The sequence below is a fragment of the Carassius gibelio genome, chromosome B6 (genome assembly GCF_023724105.1).
Source record: "Carassius gibelio isolate Cgi1373 ecotype wild population from Czech Republic chromosome B6, carGib1.2-hapl.c, whole genome shotgun sequence".
Lineage (NCBI taxonomy): Eukaryota > Metazoa > Chordata > Actinopteri > Cypriniformes > Cyprinidae > Carassius > Carassius gibelio.
In genome coordinates, this window is record NC_068401.1 from 12,740,309 (window position 1) to 12,752,583 (window position 12,275).

A 12,275-nucleotide genomic window follows, 5' to 3' on the forward strand; every position below is an offset into this window, starting at 1 on the left:
TGATAGTATTGTTTGAAATACCATATTATATATTCAAGAACATCTCATATATCTGCCATCGTATTAAAATCTGATACAAGAACCTGAGAGAAACGTTTTTTAAAGCTAAATCTTGGTATCTTACACATACGGACTGGACTAAGCCTTTTTTTTTTTTCTTTTTTTTTTTTCTCAGAGAAAGTTCCCAACTGTAGCCATTTTAGTTCACACAGGCATTCACTGTGGTTTCCTGTCAAGAGTGAGCAGTCAATTTGTTTTTGAATCACTCAGCTTCTTGCGAAACCACAACAATTCACCAGAACTTTGTAACTTTGTTGTTTGTGTGTAAGATGTAATTTCACTAGACTGTTACGTAGCTTGTAGGAATGGCTTATTTTTGTTTTCAAATCTGGAGGGAACCCCTGTGAATGCTTGTGTCTGTTTTTCTTTTTTTTTTCTTCAGCGGCGTTCACCATGATTGGCACCTCCAATCACCTGTCAGATCGCTGCTCCCAGTTTGCTATCCCATCCCTGTGCCATTTTGCCTTCCCGACATGTGACCGCAGCTCTGGCATGGACAAACCGCGGGACTTGTGCAAGGACGAGTGTGAGATTCTGGAGAACGACCTGTGTAAGACAGAGTACATCATCGCTCGCTCCAACCCCCTCATCCTCAAGCGCCTCAAACTGCCCAACTGTGAAGACCTGGCCGCTTCAGACAGTCCCCAGTCTGCCAACTGTATGAGAATAGGCATCCCAATAGCTGAGACCATAAATAAAAGTATGTATTTTGTGTAATTATTTAAAAAGACTTGTCAAAATTCTATTTTACTGAGAATCTAAATGTATTCTCTTTCATTTTAGGCCACAAATGTTATAATAACAGTGGTTTGGATTATCGCGGGACAGTCAGCGTGACTAAATCTGGTCGTCAGTGTCAGCCGTGGATCTCTCAGTATCCCCACAGCCACACCTTCCTGGCCATGCGCTACCCAGAGCTCAACGGGGGACATTCCTACTGTCGCAACCCCGGCAACAAGCACGACGCCCCCTGGTGCTTCACCCTAGATGAGGGAGTGCGCATGGATTTCTGCGACATTCCTCCATGTGGTGAGATGCACCGCTCATATCGACATAGGCTGTGTTCAGAAGAGCATGCTACACTCATATTTCCAAAATATACAGTATGCATGCTTTGTGTTATATGTTGGCTGATTTATGCACAGAATACCGGTAAGATCTACCATATTTTTCGGACTTTAAGTCGCACCTGAGTATAAGTCGCATCAGTCCAAAAATACGTCATGATGAGGAAAAAAACATAAATAAGTCGCACTGGACCATAAGTCGCATTTATTTAGAACCAAGAGAAGACATTACCATCTCCAGCCGTGAGAGGGCGCTCTATGTCTTCAGTGTGGACTACAGGAACACTGAGCAGCATAGAGCGCCCTCTCGCGGCTGGAGATGGTAATGTTTTCTATTGGTTCATTTCTCTCGGTTCATGTAAAATTATTTTTGATAAATAAGCAGTGTTTGGAATAATGGCGTTTAAAAGAACGGCGTTAGGTAACGACGTTATTTTTTCAGTAATGGGGTAAACAAACTAATTACTTTTCTCGTTGTTACAATGCCGTTAACATTATTGAAAGTTATATGCGGTGCGTTACTATACATTGATTTAATAAACTGTAATCCGAACACACCCCTGACTCATACAGCGAGTGTAGAGGTGGGTTAAAAACGAGATTAGCAATTATGATTGGCTAAGGCAGAGTTATGTGTTTCATGGTAGCCAATCAGAGCCAGTGTTTTTACACACATGCCGGCACACGCGGCAGTGCCAGCGGCGCCAAACACACACACACACGCAACAGCTACACAGAGATTTGCAACAGCAGCAGTAATGGCGAGTCAGGAGCAATCCGATGAAAATTTGGCATTTTCAAGGTGGAGATATAAGCACTACTTCAAATTCATTGTGGTCAAAGCTAAGAATGTACATGTAATGCATACATGTAATGTGTGACACACGCATCTACAAAGCTAGTGGCCAAAACACTTTTCTTAAAAAGATAATACTTGAAGTGCAGGATAAAACTCTTGCTGTCTGTTGACGTGCAATAAATATCGAAAGTTATGTATGAACACCTGTCTGTTCTACTCATTTCAACTGACTTGTGAAAACTGCAAAAAAAAAAAAAAAAAATTATTTGACATATAGCAACTTAGTTTTTTTTTTTTTTTTTTTACAGTAACGCAAATAGTTATTTTCCCTGGTAACGAGTTACTTTTATTATAGAGTAATTCAGTTACTAACTCAGTTACTTTTTGGAACAAGTAGTGAGTAACTATAACTAATTACTTTTTTAAAGTAACGTTCCCCACAGTGTAAATAATTCGCACCTGACTATAAGTCGCAGGACCAGCCAAACTATGAAAAAAAGTGTGACTTATAGTCCGAAAAATAGGGTACTCAAATTGCTAAAATGCTGTATCCCACAAAGCATTTATAGGCCTATACTAATATAGTATTCATTAAACATTTTAAAATTATATTTTATTTTTTAAATGTATTTAATATAGCTCAATTTACTTTTAGTTTTTTTATTACAGTAATTTGCCAAGGAAACATTTCAAATTTTTATTAAAGAAAAATGTATGTTCAAATATTTACATTTTCTAATTATATGTTTTATTTTGGCTTTATTTTAATAACTAAAAACGTTTTTTTTTTTTTTTTATTCAACAGTAACAATGCAAAGCACTGACTGACTTGACCTTCCAGTGTGATGAGAGCAATAAATATTACTTAATAATATGAGCTATGATTTTACTTTATCTTTTATTTTATTTTACCAATTATTTCTTTGGATTGCAAAAAGTGAAATTATGCTGCCTCAAAATTTTGTTAAAAATGCATCTCAGCAATTGGTTAAAAATGCATCTCAGAAAAAGTATGATGCAGTATGTTTGTATTCTGTTCTGAACATACTCTAAAACACATATTTTAATTAACACTGCCTTAGCTTCTGTGCATATGCTGTTATAACAGACTTTTCATATGGTTTTAGTTCATATATTTGTATACTGATTGTCCACAGATTTGCCCAAGCATGGCGGCAGCAGTATGGGGATCCTGTACATCCTGGTACCAAGTGTTGCTATACCGCTGGCCATTGCCCTGCTGTTCTTCTTCATCTGTGTTTGCCGAAACAACCAGAAAGCCTCACGTCCACCAGCCCCACGTCAGCCCAAACCAGTACGCGGCCAGAACGTGGAGATGTCCATGCTCACGGCATACAAACCAAAGGTCAGATGTTACCACTAACAGATCATAACCATCTATGAACGTGCATCTACACCACAGTGTATCAGTGGATTCCGGCACAAAACCTGCATCTTATTCTCTTACGACCCAGAGGTGCTAAATGAGCTTTAACATTTAAGTAGTTTCTGATTGGCCTCCTTAAGTGAATCGGGTGCTAAAACATCACTTTTTGTCCGTTGGAGTCACTGGGCATTCTCATAAGGTTTGAATTAGTGTGCATTCCTGAGTTAAGGGCACTGCAAAAACAGGAGGCAAAACATCAGGATGAGCATATGGAGACAATCTCTTCCAGGCCTGGAGAGGAATCTAAATAGAATCATATTGTTATCATTTGGATCATTCAATGCAGATTCAAATGAGATTTTCGCATAAAAAAATGTTTTTCCTTGCTTTTTCATCTTGGTTGCTGGTTAGAGAGACATTTTTACAAACAAATATTTTGATGAGATGATGAACGTTGCATTTAGTTCCCGTATTAAATAGACCTTTTGACACACTGAAGTGCTGTTTGTATCTGAAACACATTGAGACCTCTCATCTACTAAGTTCAGACTAAGGTCATACAAAGGTCACCATTCACTCAAGTAATATCTAAAACAGGGATGAGACATGTTTAGCCTCAGGCTGAGTTGACGCTAACACAAAACATCTGCTTCTTTCAAAGAAAGAGACTCCTCTATCTTTTATTTGATGATGTTTATTTCTCTGCTGAATGTAGCTCTGACCTTTTGGCAAACTTTTTATTTCCTGTTTTATGAGTCTTGTCCATACTAGTCACACAACACTGTGCATGTTTCTTACAGCTATATCATACATATAGTGGCTAAAACCATACAGAGACACAGTGACTGTCATGTAAGTGGTAAGACAGCTTCTGAGAAAGTACATAAATGTACATAACAGTGCGAATATTTTAAGAGCAAGCAGAGGTTTATGCATTTCTGTGGTCAGTGGTTGAGGTGGTAGCATGTCTTGTTTTTCAGCAACACAGTAAAAGATTGAAAACAAAGCTACAACAGTTGACAACAGATTTGTCATGGATTAAAACTAACAAAAAAGCATGATTCTTAATATCATACCTTTTTTCTCAAATTGCAAACTTCTAATTTGCAGCTTATTGTACATTAATTAAAATATTCTGCTACAAATGGTAAATGATCAAGAGATTAATAACAAAGAAGCCATTTTGACATATATATATATATATATAAACAGTGTCAAAATAGTTTCTTTGTTATACCAAGCGTTTTATATATATATATATATATATATATATATATATATATAGAGAGAGAGAGAGAGAGAGAGAGAGAGAGAGAGAGAGAGAGAGAGAGAGAGAGAGAGAATTATATATAGAATTATACTGGGATTACATTTAGAAATACATAATTGCTGACAAAAAAAAATATTCTGCATGTATTTCTTATCTATATTTACATATGTCTCAAAATTATTTTTTGTAATGTTACCTGATCACAAATCACTTACTACATTATTGCCTGATATCTGCAATAACAAATTTGCACGCCCAACCTCACTCTTCTATTTCTTTTTCTTCTGTAGAGCAAAACCAAAGAACTTCCTCTGTCTGCAGTGCACTTCATGGAGGAGTTGGGCGAGAGCAACTTTGGTAAGATCTACAAAGGCCATCTGTACCTGCCAGGCATGGAGCAAGCTCAGCTAGTGGCCATCAAAACACTGAAGGACATCTCAAGTGCACAACATTGGGGCGATTTCCAGCAGGAAGCATCTGTCCTGGCAGAACTTCATCATCCTAATGTGGTTTGTCTCCTGGGTGTCGTGACCCAAGAGCAGCCCGTCTGCATGCTCTTCGAGTTCCTAGCCCAAGGGGACCTTCACGAGTTCCTCATCATGCGCTCTCCTCACTCAGACGTGGGCTGCAGTAGCGACGAAGACGGTACCGTCAAGTCCAGCCTCGATCATGGAGACTTCCTTCACCTGGCCATCCAAGTTGCAGCTGGGATGGAGTACCTCGCAAGCCACTTTTACGTCCACAAAGACCTTGCGGCAAGAAACATCCTGGTTGGTGAGCAACTTCACGTCAAGATCTCTGATCTTGGCTTTTCAAGAGAAATCTACGCTTCAGATTATTACCGAGTCCAACCCAAAACACTCGTTCCAATTCGCTGGATGCCACCAGAAGCCATCATTTACGGGAAGTACACAACAGACTCGGACATTTGGGCATTTGGTGTGGTTCTGTGGGAGATCTTCAGCTTTGGCCTGCAGCCCTATTATGGTTTCAGCAACCAGGAAGTGATAGAGATGGTGCGGAAGAGGCAGCTGCTGCCCTGCCCAGAGGATTGTCCTCCTCGCGTGTACGTGCTGATGACCGAGTGCTGGCAGGAGGGTCCCGCTCGACGGCCGAGATTCAAAGACATCCACTCCCGGCTCCGTGCTTGGGAGGGTCTGTCCTCCCACGCCAGCTCCAGCACACCATCCGGAGGCAACGCCACCACCCAGACTACCTCTCTGAGCGCCAGCCCCGTCAGCAACCTCAGCAGCCCGCGCTATGCTGGATACATCTACGGAGCTCCGCAGAGCATCCCACCGGGACAAATTGCGGGCTTCATGGCAGCACAGATGCCCCAAAACCAGCGTTTTATACCTGTAAACGGATATCCTATCCCAACGGGCTATGCTGCCTTCCCTGCTGCCCATTTCGCTGCAACTCAGGGCCCTCCACAGGTGGTGCAGCACTGCCCTCCGCCGAAGAGCCGTTCGCCCAGCAGCGCCAGCGGCTCCACCAGCACGGGTCACGTGACCAGCGTCCCCTCCACAGGCTCCAATCATGACGCCAATACGCCTTTGCTTTCTCATTGTGTCACTCTGACACCCATGACAGCACTGCAGGGCGGCACAATGCAAGTGTTTGGACATATGGCACAGAAGGCCATGCAAATAGACCCGAGTCAGGCGGCGCTGCTGGCTGACACTAACAGACTGATATACAGTGAATCCATCATTACTGCAGATTTGTGAATTTGTCCCGTATATTGATTTATTGAATTATTGATATTTTAATTTTGTTTTCCTTCCTTGTAAATATGTAATAGCCTGAAAAAAATTCAAAAGTTTATATTTTAATGTCGTTTTATAAATGTGTCTTAAAGGGATAGTTCACCCAAAAATGAAAATTCTGTCATGAATTACTCACCCTCATGTCGTTCCAAACCTGTAAGACCTTTGTTTATCTTCAAAAACACTGTTTAAGATATTTTTGATGAAATCGGAGAGCTTTCTGATCCTGCATAGACAGCAATCTTGGATTTCATCATAAATATCTTAATTTGTTTTCCAAAGATAAACAAATGTCTTATGGGTTTGGAAAGTCATGAAGGTCCATAATTAATGACAGAATTTACATTTTTGGGTGAACTACTCCTTTAAAAGAAACTTGTATATTCACATATTCTCTGTGAAGTTCATGCCACTTTTTTGACTTCGTATGACTAAATGTGGCCTTAAAATGTCCTATTTCCAACCAGAGCTTTGAAATCATGCTCTTTTTTTACTCAAATTATTTTCGACAGAGCTGTGGGTTCATCATCAGTTCTGTCTGCTTTTTCACACTTCAGAATGTCTTGGTCTCTGTCCTGTCATTTCATTTTGGACTTGAATCAGTTAAATTGCAATGTTGTCACATTGAAATCCAACCCTATAGCCAGTTCCCAAATTAAGGGAATGATTTTGCAAATGTCAATCACTGATGCCTTCATGTGAAAAAAAAAAATGTTGCTTTAATTATGGTGCCTGCATTTTATTATGAAGTCAGGCATTTGTACATGTGGGAGAGAAATTGAAATAATTTCAATACACGAGACGCATTCGCTGTAAGCCAGTGACTTCTCAGGCAACATTTGTGTTTCTAAGAGCCAGGCTTTTGAAGTGGCAACCGTGTAGCTGCAACAAAATAGAAGAATTATGGTGCTAACCAAGCAAATATTTAAACATCTTAGTATTTATTTCGTGCTAGGTGTTAAAGAGATGGTTTACCCTAAAAATAGCATTTTATCATCATGTACTCATTTTGTAATCGGCTGAAGAAAACATATCCAGGTTTGGATCAATTTGAATGTGAGTGAATTACGAGGGGAATAAAAATTGGTGAATCCCTTTAGATCAAAATTGGGCAGAAACCTACATGTATACACAAACTGACTGCTTACTTTTAGATTATTATTTTTTCTCAACTGTCATGGAACAACATGCATAAAATAGTGTGATAAATTGATGAAGAAATCAAAGATGATAGGATGTGACACAATCATTGGTTTCAGATGTGCCTTTTTGCGTTCCTACCTCCAGTCATTATACAGCATTTTTTCAGCTTTCGACAAAGCCCAGATTATTCATATAATCTTTTGACTCAGAGTAATAGGCCTCTAACTGAAATTCAGGCAACAAGAAAACATTATCGTTATTTTTATATTCTGTACATGCCTAAACCCAGAGTACACATTATTATTTTAAACTGTCTGGATAACAATTTTTTTTGTCTAAACGAGTCGTCAATTTTTCACATCACTGTTTAGCAAAGCATGTGTGAAATCTGTCCTAAAACTGACGCTCAACTTTTTCTACAATAAACTCCTCACTACCTATAGAATGTAATGCCTAAATATTCCTCTAGAGGTCAGTGTCACTCTGTGACTCTGATCGAATGAAGTTCTTTGTATTTGTCTCATGTTAATGCTATATGTGCTTTTGATTTTCTGCTTTCATTTGATGTTTGTTAACTTTATCCTCTCTCTGGGTTAGTAGCTTGTTTAATCTCTTGCGATTTCACAGAAACAGAGATTAATCAATTTTCGCAAGCAGCTGTATGTCATGTTCATTCTCATTTTGGTTTGTTGCTATGCAACTGTTTAATTCAACGACGCCCTTTTCCTGTGTTGAAGTCAATCAAGAATTGATCTTTTATGCAGGTTACAGTGTTTGTGAAGACATGATTGCTTATGACCTATGAAATGCCTTTTGGACAATCTCCTGATGCGTCATGACATTTCATGAACAGATGTTTTGCATGATAAACTGATGTGTAGATCAATGGTTTATTTTTATATGATTTGTCACACAATTTTACATCAATATTGCAGTCTTATTATTGTACGTCTGAACATACGTTGTGTTGACATTATAAAAGCCTCTTAAAGAAACAGCATGGTTAAAAGTCTTTTCTTTTTCAAAGTGTTCTATTATGATCTCATGTCCGTGTACGTCATTAATATATTTCAAAGGTTCTATTATTTTTGTTATCTATAATATTTAAGTCAACTGCTCTTTTATTATATGCCATAAACAGACCTCTAATTAACATTACAATCATGGTTATTGCAGAGTGTATCACATATGCCACCAGAAGGGGGCAGTGTAGTGTTAGTTTTATTTCAAACATCAGGCTCCCTTACGAAAATGAACCATGGTTTTAATATAGCCTATTAAAGTGAAGTAACCATGTTTTTTGGTGATTGATAAGGTTTTAATACTGATACAATGACTAAACTATGGTTAGTGTAGTAATTTTTGGTATACCATGTTTTAAATATAAGACCAGGGTCTTTTGACTTCATTTGTAGTAAAAGCATGGTTAATATTCATAAGCGATATTCTGTGGATGAGCTCACTGACTGTAGGATGCTTGTCTTGTTTTATATACTTGTTTAGACAACACTTGTGAGGACCAAATGACCTCACATTGTGAAATACTTTTGACAAGCCACTATTTGGGAAATTTAGCTGGTCCTCACTATTTTAAAAGGCTTATAAATCAGCCAAACAATGTTTAGTCCAGTCTAGTGTTCTGCATGTGTGTGTGGGCACCTGTTTTTCTGTCCTGATGGGGACTTAAACCTGAATACACACAGACTCATTGGGACCTAAATTGAGGTGCCAATGGGTAAAAAACGTTTATAAATCAAACAGAATCTGAGTTTTTTGAGAATGTAAAAATGCTGAATTTAGGTGTAGGATTGGTTTATGTCTATATAATTATTACGCCTATATGGAGAGTCCCAACAAGGATAGTAAACCAGACGTGTGTGTGTTTGTGTCTGTGAGAGAGAACCATCTTTTGGGGACAAACTTGTTTAGAAGTTAGTTAACAAAGACAAAATAAGGTTATAATATATAATATTTAACTAGTTGTTTACTGCACATAATTAAAAGAAAATGCAAGAAGTCTATGCAATGTACCCATTTAGCTAAATGTGTGTGTCTGCATGTGAATGTTTTACATTATAGTACTGCACGCATTTCAAAGGTGCGTCAAACGATTTCCCTTGGCACTGGATAAACAAATCTTTTCAAAAGCCTAACAAGTCCAGCATGTTTGCCAAAAGAAAAAGAATAGAAATTATGTGTGCATGACTTTATGATTACTCCCATAAAGATTCAGTCTCAACCAGGAGAAGGGAAAAAAAAACCTTGCGACCTTGAACACAGAACATTCAGCATTCAGAGGAGAGGGGTTTGATGTCGGGAATGTTTTTGATCAGTTCTGCTCTCCGGTTTCTTATCTGGAATGGTCCCAGGCTCTGGAATGCCATGTGAAGTTATACATCCACACCAGGGCAATGTGTGTCAAAGTCCCATTTATGAGAGAAAAATATAACAATATAATAGGATTTTAACAATAGGCTACATATTATTTAAAAGATTTATTAATAAGAAGATAAAGAATAAACATAGAGGGAAAAAACGTGATTAGGGATGCTCATCTTTTTTTTTTTATTGAACATAGTTAAACATATTAATGATACAATAGAATTCATATTATACATGGTTACAACGACCCATGATATGATTTGCAAATAGTAGGGCTATGTAAATGACAGACAATGGTTATGACCGGGCCTGGCTTTGGATAAAACCTCATAATAGCAGATGGGATCCAGGTGTGCAGTTGATGATGGGCCAGGGGTGGATCTGGGCACAAAAAGAGCCAGCAAACCTCAGGATGGGCTTGTTAGGTGTGGTTGAGAAAAGCAATGGAATATGGAATTTGGAAATTGTGTATAAATGTAGTGAATATAGTTACAAATAATTAAATGACAGGATAAACACTTGAGTCTTCTGTGTCTGCTGAGACTCAAACATTGTTAGGATATTCCAAATGTTAAAAAGCATTTGAACTAATTATTAACATGTTAACATGCAATATTTAGTCTAAAATTTAATTTGATGCAAACGCACCAAAATAGTTTTTTGCTAAGTCAAAATAAATATGTTCTATTCATTCCCCAATTTTTATATGTAGCCTATGGGAGGAGAGTCCTTTTTCTGAGTGATGTCGTAACTATGTATTATATTGAATGATAAATACAATTTAATATATATAAGAAATAAAATTAAAAAAAAAGCTGTGGAATACTTTTCCTCTCAGAGTTCCGGCATGTTCAACATTTGCAACAATGCTTGACCCCAGCAGCATTGCTCAGAATTTAGGGGCGAGGAACTCCACCCTCTGAGTCTTTTTTGCGAGCACATGACGGTCCATTCTGGGCTTTTCGAATTGGTTGCGGAACTAAAAACTCATGTTTAAAAAGATGGAATACACTTCATAACTTTTAACATTTCTTTTGTAAATGGTTACAGGACATTAAACACTAAATGACCGAAGATCACACGCTAATACACTTTCAGATAATTAACAACAACAACAAAAAACTCATCCAGAAAAGCGCAACTTGTTGCTAGAAGACATGTGGCAAATGAAAATATGTGTTCATTGTGTTCTAAAATCACCTCAAAATATCAAACATATACTCCAACTGAATGGAATCATAGTCTGAAGCTAAAAATCAAGGTCTCAGTAAAGTCTAATAGTGTCCAGCCTTTAGTCAAAATGTCAAACATTGGGTCCGGTGAAGCTAAATGCGGTATGTTAATCTTATTCCTCAATTTGCTATCACATTCTCAGGTTAACATTGGCTACACAGCATGTAGCTAGAACGCCAAGCTTCTGCACACACACAGGTAAAGTCCAAGAACTTTGTCACTTCACAACCCCACCCAAATAAAATATAGATGAAGGCCTAAAATTTTGATGAGCCCCCAAACCATAACTTGTCAGTCCTGTGAGCATTCTAAATAATCCTTTCAGTCTCCTCTCGGTTAAGCTTCTCTTGTTTTTACAGGAGACAGTGAGAAACAACAAATCTTTCTGTTATGAGTAAGCATGATTATGAGATTAAGAGAAAACATTAGCATAGTGCCGACCAATGTTACAGATTAAATGTGTTTTGAAAACAAACCATGCTAATGTTTTACATCCCTGTACAATTAATGTCAGTGGAGTCCAATGGTTTTGGACCCCATTAGCTGCTTTTCCACTTGTCGAGCCAGTGCTTTCAATGGGCCAGGGGGGCTAATAGCCTTTATAATCACTCATTTGACCCAAAGGTGTTTTTTTTTCTTTTTTATCAGGAGAAAATCATACAGATGTGCATTGACATGAGGGTGAGTAAAATATGACAAGTGTGGGATTTTGGGGTGTACTATCCCTTAAAAACAATTGAAACTGGTATTATAAAGTCTTGATATCTTATTTTGTATTTTAATTTAAGTACATGTGTAGTCAGGATTTTTAAACATTTATCTTGAAATTCAGACAAAAATAATGCAGAAGCAATATGACGTCCATGTCCTATTTAAACTAGATTTTAAATCTGTAAATTAAGATCTGCTTTCTCTAAGGAAAGCACCAGTCTTGATTTTTAATACAACAAGATCTCCCTCAAGAGCTGACCTAATTTGCATCAATTATTACATCAGCTCTCTATTCCTTCCAAGCCACTGTGGTTAAACCAAGGGAAGTCAACATGTGACAGGTAACCTGCAGACGATCAGTTGCTCAGCTGTTCCTCACGGTGCTACTTTAGAGGAACATCTTTAACCTGCCTGTAAGGTTCATCGGTCAGTTGTATAGTTCTTTGGAGTTTGC

At 38.1% G+C, this 12,275-nt stretch overlaps 1 protein-coding gene across 2 annotated transcripts in view; it reads left to right on the plus strand.

Moving 5' to 3' along the window:
- The window catches only part of ror1 (receptor tyrosine kinase-like orphan receptor 1), a 115,394-nt gene extending 106,907 nt beyond the window's left edge, over positions 1-8,487 (plus strand). For both annotated transcript variants that reach the window (XM_052558074.1, XM_052558075.1), the window contains 4 exons: positions 443-760; positions 844-1,089; positions 3,084-3,292; positions 4,874-8,487. In XM_052558074.1, the coding sequence (XP_052414034.1) occupies positions 443-760; positions 844-1,089; positions 3,084-3,292; positions 4,874-6,313 (2,213 nt within the window). In that variant the 3' untranslated portion in view covers positions 6,314-8,487. The remainder of the gene's footprint in view (positions 1-442; positions 761-843; positions 1,090-3,083; positions 3,293-4,873) is intronic.
- The last annotated feature ends 3,788 nt before the right edge of the window (positions 8,488-12,275 follow it).